The sequence below is a fragment of the Pelodiscus sinensis genome, chromosome 26 (genome assembly GCF_052426305.1).
Source record: "Pelodiscus sinensis isolate ZL-2025 chromosome 26, ASM5242630v1, whole genome shotgun sequence".
NCBI classification, from domain to species: Eukaryota; Metazoa; Chordata; order Testudines; family Trionychidae; genus Pelodiscus; species Pelodiscus sinensis.
The window spans coordinates 6,357,251-6,374,147 of NC_143077.1; the positions used below are offsets into that span (position 1 = coordinate 6,357,251).

General features: G+C 47.0%; 1 protein-coding gene across 1 annotated transcript in view; it reads right to left on the bottom strand.

The window, feature by feature from the left end:
* CSMD2 (CUB and Sushi multiple domains 2) overlaps positions 1-16,897 on the bottom strand; it is a 734,622-nt gene that overhangs the window by 250,546 nt on the left and 467,179 nt on the right. The window contains exon 14 of the mRNA XM_014578911.4: positions 3,181-3,507. Within this exon, the coding sequence (XP_014434397.4) occupies positions 3,181-3,507 (327 nt within the window). The remainder of the gene's footprint in view (positions 1-3,180; positions 3,508-16,897) is intronic.

A 16,897-nucleotide genomic window follows, 5' to 3' on the forward strand; every position in this document is an offset into this window, starting at 1 on the left:
CTCAACAAACTATGTAATCTACTCACCCGTGGCGAGTAGATTACAACCAGAAAGAGCCGGGTTCGGGCGGTCTGCGCATGCGCAGATCGCCAGACAGCGCGGCTGGTGAGCGGGGCTCGCCGCAGCTCGACAAGCCCTAGTAATGATAACAAATCATTTAGATGCTACAGCAGCGGGGACAATAAGATGTGTTAGCCTGTCGGGCCGCCATTATATTTACCTACATCTCTGCAGGTATGGGCGAGCGTAGTGCCTGTGGGCCGCGGATCACCGTTCCCAGCCAAGGGGAGTTGTGGTGTGCTCGGAGGGGGAATAGACTGACATTTAATGACAGAATTGGAAAGGCTTGGGGACCTGAGGCTAAAACGAAGAGCACTTTAGGCACAGATGGTCTGCCATGAAATAGCTGACCTCAGTCATTACTGCTGCTATAAATGGAAGGAAACAAAGTAATTACCTTTTTATGTATCGCAAAATTGAAAGTGGAATTGCATGTACCATGAGACACGGAGTCATTTTCAGCACTGGCCTTTACCAGCAGTTTGAAACCAAGGCAATCAATCAATCAAAAAGACATTTAAATCTGAATTCATTACGTTTCTAATTTTGCGTACCACACCTGAACCACGTGAGTCGTGGTGTTCTGTGATCAGCACCATGTGACAGGCAAAAGCACCCAGGTTAACTGAACACCAATGCTCTTACAAGTGTCATGCACTTGTCTGACGGAGATGAGTTCTGGGTGATGTCTGGAGCCAGCTTATGGGCACAGCTCTACTGAACACGACCTATCAGTACCACGTTCAGTTAAGAAAGGGGGAAAAATTAGGTTGAACATCATGGTCGCCATTTCCTTGGGCTCTCCCATCTGTCTACATGACGCCTCTCTTGACCCTTGTCTTATCCTTTGATTGGAAGCTCTTTGGAACAGGGACCCAGCAGCTTATGGCATGTGTATAATTATAGTCCTGGTTCATGCCTGGGGTTGTTACGTGCTACGGCAGAGGTGGGGAACCTCAGGCCTGGGGGCTGGATGCAGGCTTGCTTGGATCTGGCCCCCAAGGCTCAGCCGTGGGAAACCCATTCTGGTATAACAAACACCAAGGCAGATTTGAACCTAGAACTTCGGGAGCTGACTATAGGAGCCTCTACCCTCTGAGCTAAAAGCCAGCTGGCTCCCAACCCCTGCTGTACAGGTCTCTTGATCTTAACTGTTGCTGTGGTCTAGGTGCCACTTGCAGTACTCAGTAACCACACTAGGGCTCTGTCTACATTGGCAAGATTTTGTGCAAAAGTGGCCGCTAACCACTAACTGATCAGAACAGTTGGCAGTTCTCACGCGCGCTCCCATCTACGGGAGGGGAAGCATGGAAGTGTCCTGGCCCCGCCCCTTCCGTCTGAGGCCCTGCCCCGGTCAAAAATGATTTCCCACCCCTGGCTTATCAGGAGCCCGGCTGGGAGCATGTCACGCCTCCTCCTACCAGCGAGTGCGGTCTGGCTCTTTCTCTCTTGCTTTCACCTCTGCTCGGGGGTTCATGATAAAAGAGACTTTTGCCCGAGGCCAGAATGCTTCAGGCTCCGTCCTTGTTCAGCGTGAACGGCCACGTGACACGGCACTGGCAGAGGGGCTGGCGTGCCCTTTCCTCAGAAGCAGCCAGTATTCGTCCACTGCCCAAAGTGGCCTGCTCTGATCGGATGTGGCACCTGATTTCTCAAAGGCTCTTTTTTTTTTTCTTAAATGGCTGATTTGCAGTCACCAGCAGGAAAGACCCTTCTCTTAGCAGCGCCGCTAACTGCGGTTACAACTGGAATCATTGATCATGCCTGCTGAGCAGGTTTAATAACGTTCTGGAGAACATTACAGGCTGACACGAGTGTAAATTGTTGTGGTAGTTGGCATTCACTTGAACACCGAAGGCCTGAGTTTATGCGAAGCCAAACATAACCCTGTCTGTTTCCCTCCTTCCTTGTATATCGTGTGTCTCTTACTCTCCTCGGAGCCTCTGCATGTCTCCAGTGAATAACGGTATCATAAAAACAGCCAGACTGGGTCAGACCAAAGGTCCATCTATCTCAATATCCTGTCTGCTAACAGTGGTCAATGCCAGATGCCCCAGAGGGAAGGATCACAACAGGTAATCCTCACCTGATCCCTCTCCTGTCACCCATTTCCAGACAAACAGAGGCTAGGGACACCATTCCTACCCATCTAGCTAATTGATAGACCTAACCTCCATGAATTTATCTAGCTCTTTTTTGAACCCTGTGAAAGTCCTAGTCATCACCACCCCCTCTGGCAGGGAGTTCCACAGGTTGACTGTGGGCTGAGTGAAGAAAAACTTGCGTTTGTTTGTTTTAAACCCACTACCTATTCATTTCATTTGCTGATCCCCTAGTTCTTATATTGTGGGAATAAGTAAATAACTTGTCCTTGTTCACTTTTCCCACACCAGTCATGATTTTATAGACCTCTATCATATCCCCCCTTAGTCTCCTCTTTTCTAAGCTGAACGTTTATATGGTCATCTTCCATCAGAAGACCTCAAAGCACTTCACAGCCAAACCTCGGTCAGATAAGCATTCATATATTCTAGATCAGGAAAGTGAGGCACTGAAAATCTCACCTCTCAATCCCCCGCTCCCTTTCAGAGCTGGGGAAATTACCAATCTGATAGTTATGGCCCCATCGCTACGATTTGGGAGACCCATGTTCGATTTTCCGCTCTGCCACAGACTTGTCACGTGATCATGGGCAAGTCACTTCACTTCGTTTCATCTTCCCTTCTGTGTGGAGGAATAATAGCACTGTCCTATCTGATGGGCGGGGCACCAGGATACATGCAAGGAAGATTGTGAGAAGCTAATATGCTACAGTAATGCAGCTCATGTAAGAACCTTAGAAAGACAGATTCCTAATTCACTGCTCTCACCACTAGACCACACATGTTTCCGGAGACCTATGATTATTGTCTCTAACTTCTGTATCTCAGGCCCAAAGCCAACTTTCTCATCACGGGGGCAGGGCAGGGGACTGGAGTCGATGACCTCTTGAGGTCCTTTCCAGTTTGTGTTCTGTGATTCTATGGATTTACTCTCGTCTCAGTTCGATCAGAATCTGGGCCCACTCAGCCGAAGGCCCATCCTCCCAGTGCTATGAGAAAGGACGGATGCTGCACTTACTAGTGAAGGTGATGTTGAAACCCCTTTTCTCCATGGAGTGGTCGGTCTGGAATTCCAGCCTGGCTATGTGACCGCTGCTGGTCAGCGAGGAAGGGATCAGGCTGCCTGAGAAGGTCCCCAGCACCGGGGACTCCGCCGTTCCACCATCTTTCACAGCAAGGAAATCAAACTGAGGCTCCACGTCAAAATCATTGAAAGCCAAGTGGATCCGGCTCTCGGGGTTGGCTATAATTAACCACACACAGTGCAAGCTGCTCCCATATTCTTCAGGGTAGTTGGGTGACAGGACAATCCCCGACGGGGTGGTGAAGTTGAAGAAGCAGGAAACTGCAATGAGAAAAGCACCATCAATCATGCGGCACGCCGTTCCCGTAACCCTGAGCGGTGCCTCCCTCCCCCACCCCCCAGCTGTGTAGGTCATACACATTCGTAACCTTTTGGCTTCTCAAAGAGCTTCACGTGGGAAGGGGTTCACTGCTCCATTCGCTGTTGGACAGCAGGGATATATTGATAACGGGGAGGAAGTCTTCACTCAAAAAAGAATTCTCTGATCCTCGGTTCCGAATGGTCCATGATTTTCCAGAGAGGGATTGCATGGTACCCTTCTTTATGCTGTGTGTAACCCGGAAGTTTTGAAACCCCTCCACTCCCATAAGAGGGTATGTCTACACTAGCCCCCTAGTTTGAACTAGGGAGGCTAATGTAGGCATTTGAAGTTGCAAATGAAGCCCGAGATTTAAATATCCCGGGCTTTATTTGCATCTTCCCGTCCGGGCGCCATTTTTAAATCCCCTTAGTCCGAACTAACTGCCCACAGCTACACGCGGCAGTCAAACGTTAACTCAAACTAAGTCCTTAGTTCGTTTGACTAAGTCCTAAATTGTTTGACTGCTGCGTGTAGCCGTGGGCAGTTAGTTCGGACTAAGAGGATTTAAAAATGGTGCCTGGATGGGAAGATGCAAATAAAGCCCGGGATATTTAAATCTCGGGCTTCATTTGCAACTTGGAATGCCTACATTAGCCTCCCTAGTTCGAACTCGGGGGCTAGTGTTGACATACCCAGAAATTTCATGCCCCCTGTGCTGCAGATTGTGGTGGGCATAAGCCCCGGCCACCCGGATCTAAGTGCTGAGCCGCCCAAATTACTTTGGGGGTCGCGACACGACGACAATACAATATGGGGGTCGTGGTGGAAAAAAGGCTGCACACCAATGACTTAAGGCAAGGTCTGGGTTTGGTTGAGCCAGGAAAACGGGATGAGCCTGGAATGGGATTGCGTCTCATAAAACCATACAGAAAAGAAACTGATTCACCAGGCAGGGCCATACCCACCCCCATGTGGGGCTGCCCCAGCCCTGAGCGTCCCACTCCCCAGGTGCCCTTTAAGAAGGATGGCGGAGCTAAAGCCTCCCTCCCCGATTTGCATGGGAACACTGCTGGCTGTTCCCCTTTGTCAGGGAGCAAGGGGGAAAGTGCCCAGTTTGCTGCATTCCTTGCTCTGGCTCGTGAGCACAAGGTCGTAGACAAACCTGGACCTGCCCCCAGGGGACATGCACCCCTCCTCTGGCTGTGCCTCCTTCTTCCCCAACCCCAAGCAGCTGCGGTGAGAGGGGGCTGGCGCTGCCCTCTCTCCTCGGGACGGCCTGCATCCAGAGCCCCTCCTCCTCAGAGCAATGATTTAAATGAGGCACGCACATTTTCATTTCATTTTCCAAAAGACAAAAATGAATTGAGTTAAGGACCCGAGCAACACTGAGTAAATCTTCTAGGGTATGTCTACACTACCCCGCTAGTTCGAACTAGGAGGGTAATGTATGCATACCGCACTTGCTAATGAAGCCCGGGATTTGAATTTCCCGGGCTTCATTTGCATAAGCGGGGAGCTGCCATTTTTAAATCCCCGCTGCTTCGAACCCCGTGCAGCGCGGCTACACGGGGCTCGAACTAGGTAGTTCGGACTAGGTTCCTATTCCGAACTACCGTTACTCCTCGTGAAACGAGGTGTACCGGTAGTTCGGAATAGGCACCCTAGTCCGAACTACCTAGTTCGAGCCCCGTGTAGCCGTGCTGCACGGGGTTCGAAGCAGCGGGGATTTAAAAATGGCGGCTCCCCGCTTATGCTAATGAAGCCCGGGAAATTCAAATCCCGGGCTTCATTAGCAAGTGCGGTATGCATACATTACCCTCCTAGTTCGAACTAGCGGGGTAGTGTAGACATACCCCTAGTTAGGGATAAATCAGGATCTTCCACCGGACTGAGATGGTGTCAAGAAGAATCACGTGGAACTCCTGCCCTTAAGAACATAATGACATAGCGAGGAAGGAGGCATAATGCAAATGACACCCTCTCTCTTCTCCTGCATTCAGGGGTGACTGTTTTCAATACGGGTTGTTTTTTTAACTGGCAGGGTCAATTAGTTCTGAATTGCAATGCTCCTCGCTAATTGATACCTAGCTGATGATTTTTGTACTTTCCATACAGCTTGCCTGCTCTCTTCCCCCACTCTACCACTTTGCCTGATATACATTTATTAAAAAGCTATCATTGTGATACACCTTTCAAGCTAATTCCTGGCAAGAGACTATAACACAGAAAATGGCTTTGGGTTCTAATTTCACATTTATACAATTATTTAGCCTGCTGGTTTCCCACCCCCTAGTATCAGCTTCCTTTATCTTCAATACCCTAATGGTTTTAAATCAAATAAAATGGACATTACCAGGCATTACTGAGGTTAAGAGCTACAAGTCATTTCCTGCTCCCGATAACAGAGAGAATAGGCAGCTAGATTAAGGAGAAAAGAAATAAGCAGCAGCATTTACGAAGGATTCGGTGTGGGTAGGAATCTTTATTAAAAGGCATGCTGTCAAGTGTTTTTGACAACTGAGTCTTATTATAATGTGGCTGGGAATGTCTGTCTATTAAAAAATAAACACGCTCATGCACTGAGAAATATGGAGAACTGAGAGTGTGAGACAGATAGCTCCCCTGTGGGTCTATACTGCCGAATCATAGAATACTAGGACTAGAAGGGACCTCGAGAGGTCATCAAGTCCAGTCTCCTGCCCTCATGTCAGGACCAAATACTGTCTAGACCATCCCTGCTAGACATTTATCTAACCTACTCTTAAATATCTCCAGAGATGGAGATTGCACAACCTTCCTGGGCAATTTATTCCAGTGTTTGACTACCCTGACAGTTCGGAACTTTTCCCTAATGTCCAACCTAAACCTCCCTTGTTACAGTTTAAGCCCCTTGCTTCTTGGTCTATCTTCAGCGGCCAAGATGAACAAGTTTTCTCCCTCCTCCTTATGATACCTTTTTAGATACCTGAAAATGGCTATCATGTCCCCCCTCAGTCTTCTCTTTCCCAAACTAAACAAACCCAATTCTTTCAGCCTTCCTTCATAGCTCATGTTCTCTAGAACTTTAATCATTCTTGTTGCTCTTCTCTGGACCCTCTCCAATTTCTCCACATCTTTCTTGAAATGTGGTGCCTAGAACTGGACACAATACTTCAAGTAAGGCCTAACCAGCGCAGAGTAGAGCGGAAGAACGACTTCTCGTGTCTTGCTCACAACACACCTGTTAATGCATCCCAGAATCATGTTTGCTTTTTTTGCAACAGCATCACACTGTTGACTCAAATTCCGCTTGTGGTCCACTATAACCCCTAGATCCCTTTCTGCCGTACTCCTTCCTAGACAGTCGCTTCCCATTCTGTGTGTGTGAAACTGATTGTTCCTTCCTAAGTGGAGCACTTTGCATTTGTCTTTATTAAACTTCATTCTGTTTACCTCAGACCATTTCTCCAATTTGTCCAGATCATTTTGAATTATGACCCTATCCTCCAGAGCAGTCGCAACCCCTCCCAGCTTGGTATCATCTGCAAACTTAATAAGCGTACTTTCTATACCAATATCTAAATCGTTGATGAAGATATTGAAGAGAGCCGGTCCCAAATAAGACCATCTTTTTGTTCTGGGTTTGTACAGCACCTGGTACAATGGAGGCCCTGGTTCATGATTAGGGTTCCAAGGTGCTACCGTCATATAAAGCATATATAATAATGTAGGACCTATCATATTGTAGGACATACCATGATCTGCCAATTAGGAATGTTAAATATCAGTTAATTAACCTCGTGAATTCTTATCGGATACTTGACTATTCTATAGTCCCTGGGGCTGGAGCCAACAGCCAGTGTGCTCCAGCTTCCCTCCTGGGAAGCCTCCTGCCACTCTGTGCTGCTGCCTCTGTATCAGAGGCAGCAGTGTGGGGTGCCAGGCAGGAGCTGGTCTGTGAGGGGAGTCAATTAAAAAAATCAGCTCCCCTTGTGAACCAGCTGCCTGTGGCCCCGTGCTGCTGCCTCTGATATGGAGGCAGCAGCACAGGGTGGCAGCAGCAGCCCCTGTCCAGGGGTGGGGTCTAAGCTCCTGGACCCAGCGCGAGCTGCAGCTGAGCTGGGCTGCCTGCCCACCTGGCTCCTAATACACTTTAAATGCAGGGTTATGTCCTGGACCCGGCATAAACCAAAACTGATCCGGACTGCTGGCCAGCCTGCTAAAACATTTACTGGCAAAGTACGGGAGGAGGTGAGGGAAAGTGTGTAGTCTATAGCATTAACCTATAAGCTTTTGCTTATCTGTGAATCGACGATACTATTCAATCCCTACTGCTGATCCATGCAGCTAGCAGCAGAGGTGTTCGTAAATCTGTCTATCATCAATTTAACTTACAAAGTCTGTGGTGCAAATGAAGATGCAACACACAACCAAAAAGAAAAAAAATGTTCATATTTATTGAAAAAGGGAAGGGGGAAAAGGAACCACAGAGGGGAAGACAACCCCAAATGATCCTAAGGGCCAGTTTTTCAGATGGTATAAATTGATGTTAATGGAGCAATGCTGAGGTACAAGAGCTAGATTATGGCTCACTTGCCCCCCTGCAAAGGGTACCTGCATTCTAGGTAGTGGTTTGGGGGAATTGGCCCATGGGTGCTGAGGTGGGCAGAGTTGCATTGGACATGCTGGAAGACCTATGCAGCATCAGGTATAGGCCTAACATAGGATACATTAAACCTGGAGCAATGGAAGAAAAGGGATTCACACTGTGAATGAGGCCAGGTATACACTAGGGCTGTGTCTAGACTACATGCCTCTGTCGGCAGAGGCATGTAGATTAGACAGATAGGCAAAGGCAAATGAAGCCGCGATTTAAATGATCGCGGCTTCATTGACATTTACATGGCTGCCGCGCTGAGCCGACAAATAGCTGATCTGGATGTTCCCCCTGTCGACATCAAAGCCCTTTGTTGGCAGCCCCGTTATTCCTCGTGGAATCAGGTTTACCGGGGCTGTCGACAAAGGGCTTTGATGTCGCCAGGGGGAACGTCCAGACTAGCGCGCGAGCCGACAAACAGCTGATCAGCTGTTTGTCGGCTCAGCGCGGCAGCCATGTAAATGTACATGAAGCCGCGATCATTTAAACCGCGGCTTCATTTGCCTTTGCTGAACAAACAAATCTACATGCCTCTGCCGACAGAGGCATGTAGTTTAGACGTACCCTAGGGGAGAACGTCGACTTAAGAGACACAACAACAGCTACATGAATGTTGACTTAAGAGACACCATAACAGTGTCCCTGTTGTGGGAATTCGACGGGAGAAACTCCGTTGTTGACGTTCCTTACTCCTTACAATCCTGTGGAGTACCAGAGTTGACAGGGGCAGGATCAGTGATCGATTTAGCAGGTCCTTACTAGACCTGCTAAATCAACCTCGGGGAGATCAATCTTTGTAGTGTTGATCTTCCGGTAAGTGGAGACAACCCCTATGAGTCACAATCTTTTCTGTGGTCTACTCCTGGGATAAAACTATACCCTGTCTCAGACCCAGGTTAACCCCAAGTGAGGTTATGGCCCTGTATATTAACAGACATGCAAATAAAGCATCCATTTACTTAGCAAAACACTGAAGCACTGCAATTAAAACATTAAATAATGAGAACAAAAAGAGAGTTGAGAGATGGCACTACCCTGCCACAGGCACTCTGCATAACAAAGAAACCAATGCAAAGAAAAAGAATCTCCTCAAACAACAACAGCACAGATACAATATTAGGTTAAATACAGGGGGTCCCCGTTATAAGTCACCTTAATATTCATCTTTTCGCACATACGTTGTCAATTAATTAAGGAAACTAAATTCATAATACGTCGCACAGATCTGCACTTACATCGTTTTTCAAGGGACCAAAAGCCAGCAACGTAGGCCAGGCGAGTTTTGTGGTGGCTTGGTGGCAGGTGCTGTAGAGTGCCGTGATGTTACTCCTTTGCGTCCTCCTCCTTACTGTCTGTAAGTTTTGAAGTGAACGCATTGCGAATGCACATCCTTTATCTTAATATATCTGTGTAAACCTTTAACCATGACCGGAAAATCAAGTGTTGGTGCAAAGTTAAGTGCTATTCTCAAGAGGCAATGTGTTAGTGTGAATTTCACTGTGAAAATAGACGTGATAAAGCGCATCAAAACCAGTGAATGGGCTACCGACATTCCTTGTCATCTTGGCCTACCTCCGAAAACGGTTCGTACCCTTCCCAAGAATGCTGACGTATGTGAACTGTATACATGTTGGGAACGTATCTCAAACTAATTACATTATTCCTTATGGGTTTTAATTCCCCTTTCTTAATCATTTAGTTATAAGTTGCATTATTTAGGAACATAACCTGGACTTATAACAGGGACCCCCTGTACAGGGGGACATTAGGACAAATGGAAGAGACGTGAGAAAAACACTCCACAGTCCAGATTAAAGGCAGGCATATGGTGCACCGGAGAAATGCTTTTCTGGAGGAGGGGAGAAAAGACGCAAAGGTAAAAATCAGAAGAACCACAAGTAAGAATTCCACCTGTCCCAGTGAGCAGAGAGCGAGACACCCAGAAAATAGCACCACTATCAGGAATAAGGAGAAATCCTCTGGCACAAAGATGCATCAGTGTAAACCCAGTAGGCTACATCCCTTTCTCCACCACTTAAGTGCAGTGGTAACTAGGACTTATGCGTATGTACTTTGTTGAATTTGGGCCTATTGTCCAATGGTCCATTTCCCCCTCCGTTTCATTGGTAATTTATCTCTTCAAACCTGACTGTGGTCAACCATAAACAAAAGATGTTAATGAGTCTTTGTGGACACAGGTCCATATTGCACACAGGTGTGCGTGTGAAAACACACACACACACACACACACACGCCACCATTCTCAGCAAGAACGAGTCTCATTCATGGTGGTCTTTGACTATATGGAGCCCGACATTGCCTTAAGAGCCCACAGAAGTGATAGATGAGACACGCTGGAGGGTGAGCTTGCAGAGCCACTGCCCACCCTGTATTATTTGGTAGATAAAAGCAAATCCCAGGATCTCCAGCACTTTTTCTGAGTGCACAAGGCACAAAAGGCACCATGTAAGTCAGCCCCAAACCAACAAATGACAAATGACTGATTGCTCGCCCACAAGCCGCTACACAAGCTGAGTCTGCAAGCAGATGAGTAACTCACATCCACAGCAGAACAGTCCCACCCCTTGGTCGCCGAGGGGTGAGGCAGCCTGCAGACGCAACAAACACTTTAAGGACCCCTGACTAAATACAACCATAGCTCCCACGATAAATGAACAGCTCTAAAAGTTTTCTGTGAAACAACCGTCACATTTTGGATGAAAAAAGCTTTGTTGAAATTTTGAAAGTTTGCAGGGAAAAATGGCCCGGCTGTACTTAGAACAGAACTGCAATTCCTGTCCCGCAAGACTTTCTCTGCTTTTGACAAAGCTTAGTACAACCACATTTAGCATATTATTATTTCCTTCTGCAAGCTAGCTGCCTGGTTTTCCCATTCTTAAAATGTATTTCCATAATTTAAAATAAACACAGAGATTATTTTTTCCCTCTTATTGCCACTTACTGAAAACTCACAATTTGGGGGGGGGGGGGGAGTGGCTCGACTTACTGCTGTGAATCCAGGGGAAGGAAGGAAGGAAGGAAGGAAGGAAGGAAGGAAGGAAGGAAGGAAGGAAGGAAGGAAGGAACGACCAATTGACAGGTTAATTTAGAGCTAAAATTGAAAATTTGTCAAGTTATATAAAATTACATGGTTGGGTTCAGTTCATTGCTGGGAAAATGTCTATCACAGTTTGTATTACCGGCTCAGAATCCTGTATGTATATATCAGGGGGCTCATGCAAAAGGTTAGCCACTTAGTTTTAAATTAGAAAACACACTATTTGCAACAGGGAGTTGAGGATTATTCAGCAGGTATTAAAGGCCAATATGCACTTAACAAGGAAGGGTAATTACTACTAATGGGGAGAAAAATCATATGCGAGGCATAAACCATCAGGCGCACAGACGGGCTGGAAGGATTCACAGAAAACAAGAAGGGAACTCGAGTGCTTTACAATAGGCTGGGGGTACAGGTTTGAAGCTCAGGATCACACTGCTAACTGCACACACAATGGGTGGTGTCTTCATGGGACAAAATCAAATTTGCTGCAACTAGCCACTCTCTCCGGGTGAGTATATAACCGGTTTGGAGCATAAATCATGAGTTCTAAAACATCTACCAAGTAAGTTCCAATATCAGGTAAGTGCCTGTCTTACAGGGTACATGTATCACAGCAATCAGAGGCAGGCAAGAAGGGGGTTTCAAGCAATGAACAGGGAAGTGAGAAAGAAAGTATTTCTAACCATACAGTACGATGAACCTGAGTCTCTTAGCCAACGAGCACCAGCGCATGGGGACTCGCAAGTGTGCAGCTCAACACACGCGTTGTCATGACACAGAACATCACGCCACATCCCAGCCACCCAGACCCACACCACCACCAGGTGCAGTTATGCTGCAAACCAGAACATCACAATGAGAGATGTCTGAATCTTTCACAATTAAAAAAAAGTGTCCACTGCAGTGTATTGGATTCTTTTAAATCTGAACTTGAGGAGAGTGGGGGGAGGGAAGAGCGCACCATGTGGAACAAAACTAAGGAAAAAAAGATGCAAGGAAATATAATGTCACTAGTTAAACTCTTTCGGACAAGAAACTATCCCTGTGTTCTAAGTCTGCACAACACCTAGCTCAATGCGGTCTTCGTCCAAGACGGAGGCTCCTAGGTGTGACCACAATGCTAATTAAGGAAACAATGAAAGAACTCATAATAAAAAAGCAAAAATCCTTGGAAGCTAGAGATGCACCTGAACTAAAACCCCACTTGGAACTTTGGCAAAGTCTGTATTAGGACATGTAGCCAAGCCTTCGGGCTCATCCTGGCAATATCCCAAACAGGCCCCAAAATAAGGCTCCTCCCACAAGCGCACCATTCTTCGTTAGGTTCCACACCTCCGCTCTAGCAGTTGTAGCAGAACGCCAATGTAAAGCCATAAAGCTGCCCCCCCCCCTTTGTTCGCACCATGTGAGCATGATCATAATGATAATTATCTGAGGCGCACATGCCTGTGCTCGTTACCTGCACAATGCTTGACGGGTCCAGCAAACGGCAGATCCTCGAGCAGGAGGACACTGAACGGACGGGGTGAGCAAACAAATCCATTTCAGAAAGAATTCTCCTGCGTCGCTCACTGGGGCAAGTAATGGAGGAGAGGAGTGACAGGGAAAACCATTACTCATGGTCACCAGGATTTGGTGTCCCAGGCTTCTGACAGACAGCGACGGCTTATTCCACCCTTACCCCCATCATTAACGGATCCCCCAATTTGGCGCAATTGACTCAGAGCACAGGACTGGAACATCAGGCATGGGTGGTCAGGGCTGGGTTGCTTTAACGGGGCTGGGGGGAACCCAAGACTAGAAGTGCGAAGAGTTTTGGAGGACAGAACTGAGCTGTGCAGGGGAAGCTGTCAGAATATCTTGGGCACCCTCTGCTCTAGCGATGCTCATTCTTCTCTTTCCGTTAGCTCTGGTAAAATCTATATGTTACATGCACAGCCTGGTCAGGAAAGCTTTTGAATCGGGGCCTCGGATTGCAACGGCCCACCTCAAACCCAGGTAACAAAGAGAAAACACCATATTTTGCAGAGTATGCGTGTGTGCGTTTACGTCGCAACACGGAGACGTGATGGAAAGTTACGCTGTGGCTGGAACATCTCCGTCCATCAGTCCTGTCTGGCCAAACATTTATAGGAGACTCATCATTGTGGCACATGAACAAGCAGCCTGCTCCTTGTCAAAAGTTTTGTTACCATGAGGTTGTTTCCCCACTCTCTAAACTGCTTATGTACTCGTTCAGGTAACTCCAGTTACATACATACATATCAGATCCCACCAATGCACCAGGATATGGTACCTCCTCAGGTTACTTACCACAACTGCATGCTGGAGGTACTAATTTTCTCCCTTACGTGCTTCCTCCCTCTGTTTTCAATGTCTTCCAAACATGCAGGGTGAATAGCTCACCCTGAAGCTGGTTTGAGGTCTAAGAGACACTTCCAAGTGGGGAGAGAGGACTTCCATATCTGGTCATGATCCTGGCTGCACTGCAACACAGACCTTCCATCAGCGGCTAATGGCAATCATAGGTGACTCGTGGTGGGACTCAAGAGGTGCACCGCCCCCATGCGCCCTCACCAACATTTAATTGCTCAGGGGGATTCCCCTCTATGGTCCCTCTCTGCACCCTCTTTCCCCAAAGACACCAGTGGCCCCTGACAGCAAAAACATGGGTGGATAACTACACTCACCCCTTCCAGCTGCAGAAACACGGAAACTCAGTGAGCGAAAGGAACCATTTCCATGTCTATTGGGGATGGTCTAGACAGTATATGGCCCTGCCATGAGGGCAGGGGACTGGACTCGATGACCTCTCGAGGTCCCTTCCAGTCCTAGTATTCTATGATTCTATGAGCTCGGCCAGTCCGAGGCAATACATGCATGCAGGGGCAGTCTGGTGGAGATTGTCAAGGACCCGACATACACAGCATGAATGGTGGAGAGGTGGGACAGCAACCACAAGGAGGATAAAGATGGAAGGTCTTTTATCGTCTAGACGTGGAACTCCGAGTCGTCAGGCAGGTACATGATGATTTCATGTGGCCTCCTCCCTATACCGAGGCCACAAGTACTCAAGATAAATATAACACACACACACGAATCATTTGCTTAGGCCAGCAAATGCTGCTTTTATCTCCCCCTGCATTTCTCCTGCGTTTGCAGTTAGAATTGGAGGCGCTGGATTGTTTACACGTTTCAACTAGCAGCATAGAAACCGATTTACCTTGATTTTCCACCTCATGCCCAATACAGGTCAGATACCGAATTTATGCTGAGTTACACATTGTATGCCCTTTTGTTATATCACCTCCACTGATGCAAGCAAACAGGACGGTGTCTAGAGTAACCAAACACAAGAGTGGCGGGGGGCAAAAGAGATGCAAAACTTCTTTGCACCTCCCATATTTTTTGCCTAGTAAATATCCATAGTTGGACAACAAAAGGGTGGAAAGTGCTGCATGATTTTAACTGGCTCTTTAATGATCACGCTTCTCTTTCCTGCTCTGGGCAATATCGGCTTTAGTATGACGCCCGCCCCTTCCCCCTTACTGTATCTTTGGACAAATTAGGTTAAAAAAAGCCATACCTGTATTCAATTGAAGATGGGAAAATTTCTGTTGTGATAACATTTTGATGGAGCTGTGTCTCTCCAGGTATCCAAGGGCACGTTTACACAGCAGGACTAAAGTTGAAGTAAGCTATGCAACTTGAGCTATGTCAATTGCATAGCTGAAGTCGAAATAGCTTATTTCGGCTTTTGGTGCTGTCTACACAACAGGAAGTCCGAGTTAGTGAACTCTTCCTCCGACTTCCCTTACTCCGCATAAAATGAGGGTTACAGGAGTCAGAGTAGGAAGTCTTCCAGCTGGACATTGTCTCAACATTATGTCGAAATAACGCTGTTGTGTAGACAAAGCCCAAGACACGAATAACAGGCTTTTTGCTTGTTACTATCAAGTGTCCATCAGAGGGACTCTCAAAAACGGCTGAAGGCTTTGTTAACAATCCCCAAGTCCAAAATATTGGACCATTTTGGGTAGAAAAAACCTGGGTTGGAGAGTCTTCCAAAAAGGACTCCCTCAAGAGAATTCTAGCACTTCCCATTTTAATCAGGAGAAAAATACAAGGGGGACTGTTTTCCTCAAATGTCTCAGGTGTGTTTGCTTTCAGACAAACCCAAGCAATGCAAAAGGGGATGACATGTAGGTTTGGGCAAGCCTTCTTGATGTCAAGGGCTTTCACAAATTGTGCCAACTACTTCGAGGTTTTGCAAAACTTGTTCAAATCACATGAAACAGTTCTCCTATAACTCAAACTAAAGGGTATTTCGTTACAACGACTGGTCTTTCACAATTGCCACTGTGCATTCCCCCTCCAATGTAGTTTTTTTGTGTGCCCGGTAATTCAATTTTGAAATCACATATTTGCTTTTCTAGGTTTTGCCATGTCTTTGGTACAGACAACGCCCATGTACATGACAAGTGAGCACCTGGTACAGGATGCACGTGTATGTGTATTGTATTATAATACATGTGCACACACTGCATTGGCTTTAACAATGCGCACACATTTCTGCTGCTTCCTTTTGGCATGCTCTTCCCGACATTCTCCTTTCCTCTGTATCCGTTTGTCGCCCTTACCTCCATTCTATCGTCCTGCTATTTCACTGACTTTCCCTTCTTTTCTCCTCAAAGCTGAACTGTCAAATGCTAGAGTGTTCAAATGGGTAAAGCATCAGGCACAACGAGTCCACTTGCTCTGAGCTACGGAACACAATGATTACTTTTGTGAGCCTCGTTAAGTGTCAGGTATAGTTCTCATTTTGGGAGAAGGTTCAGATCATTTATAAGCAGGCTTGCCAATGGGGGGGGACAAAGTGGCAATTGCCATAGGACCTGGCAATTCAGAAGAGTCCGGGGCTCTGGCTACTGCTGCCACTACAGGTGGCTGTGAGGCCTGACAGGAGGACGGGGGTGGTGCAGAGAGTTGGCTGCCTTAGCTCCACCCCTTCCACCTGAGACCCCGCCCCTTCCAGGAACACGGAGCCAGTTCCCCCCACCCACCTTGCCCAGGTACCTGGCGAGGTTGTTGGCCCTGCTGTTTATTAGTGAACTTTGCTTAACACTATAAATTCAAGGGGAGATTTTCTAAGGATAGTCAGGACTTTTGATAGTCAGTAAAATAGGGGGGTGTAACTTCTCCTTATGCCTCTGAACATCTCCCCCCTCAATCGCTCCTGAGAGAATCAAACTCTATTTCTGCTGGGATTCAAAATAAGAAATTAAAAGCTGAGATGTGGGGGTAGGGGATCTGAGAGCTGTCCAGTTACAAAGGAGAATTCAGTGGCCAAAAACTGAATTTAATTTAATGTGTTTTTACCAGCATGGAAGATTCCACTGTCTCCCCGAGAGGAACCTGAACCCAAACCCTTGAGATACCACTAAAAATGGCTTGGGAGGAGAAATGGGAATCTGAAGCTAGATCCAAATTTTGAGTCTGTCCCTTTACCCCTGTTATGGGCAGAACCAAATTTCCAGATTTAAATACGCTCAAACATTGGGGGAGTTGAAATCTTGCTCCATATTTTGAAGTTGGGCTTCCATCTCGCTTACATTTTTCTGCACAGTACATACTAAATCCAGTGCACAAATGT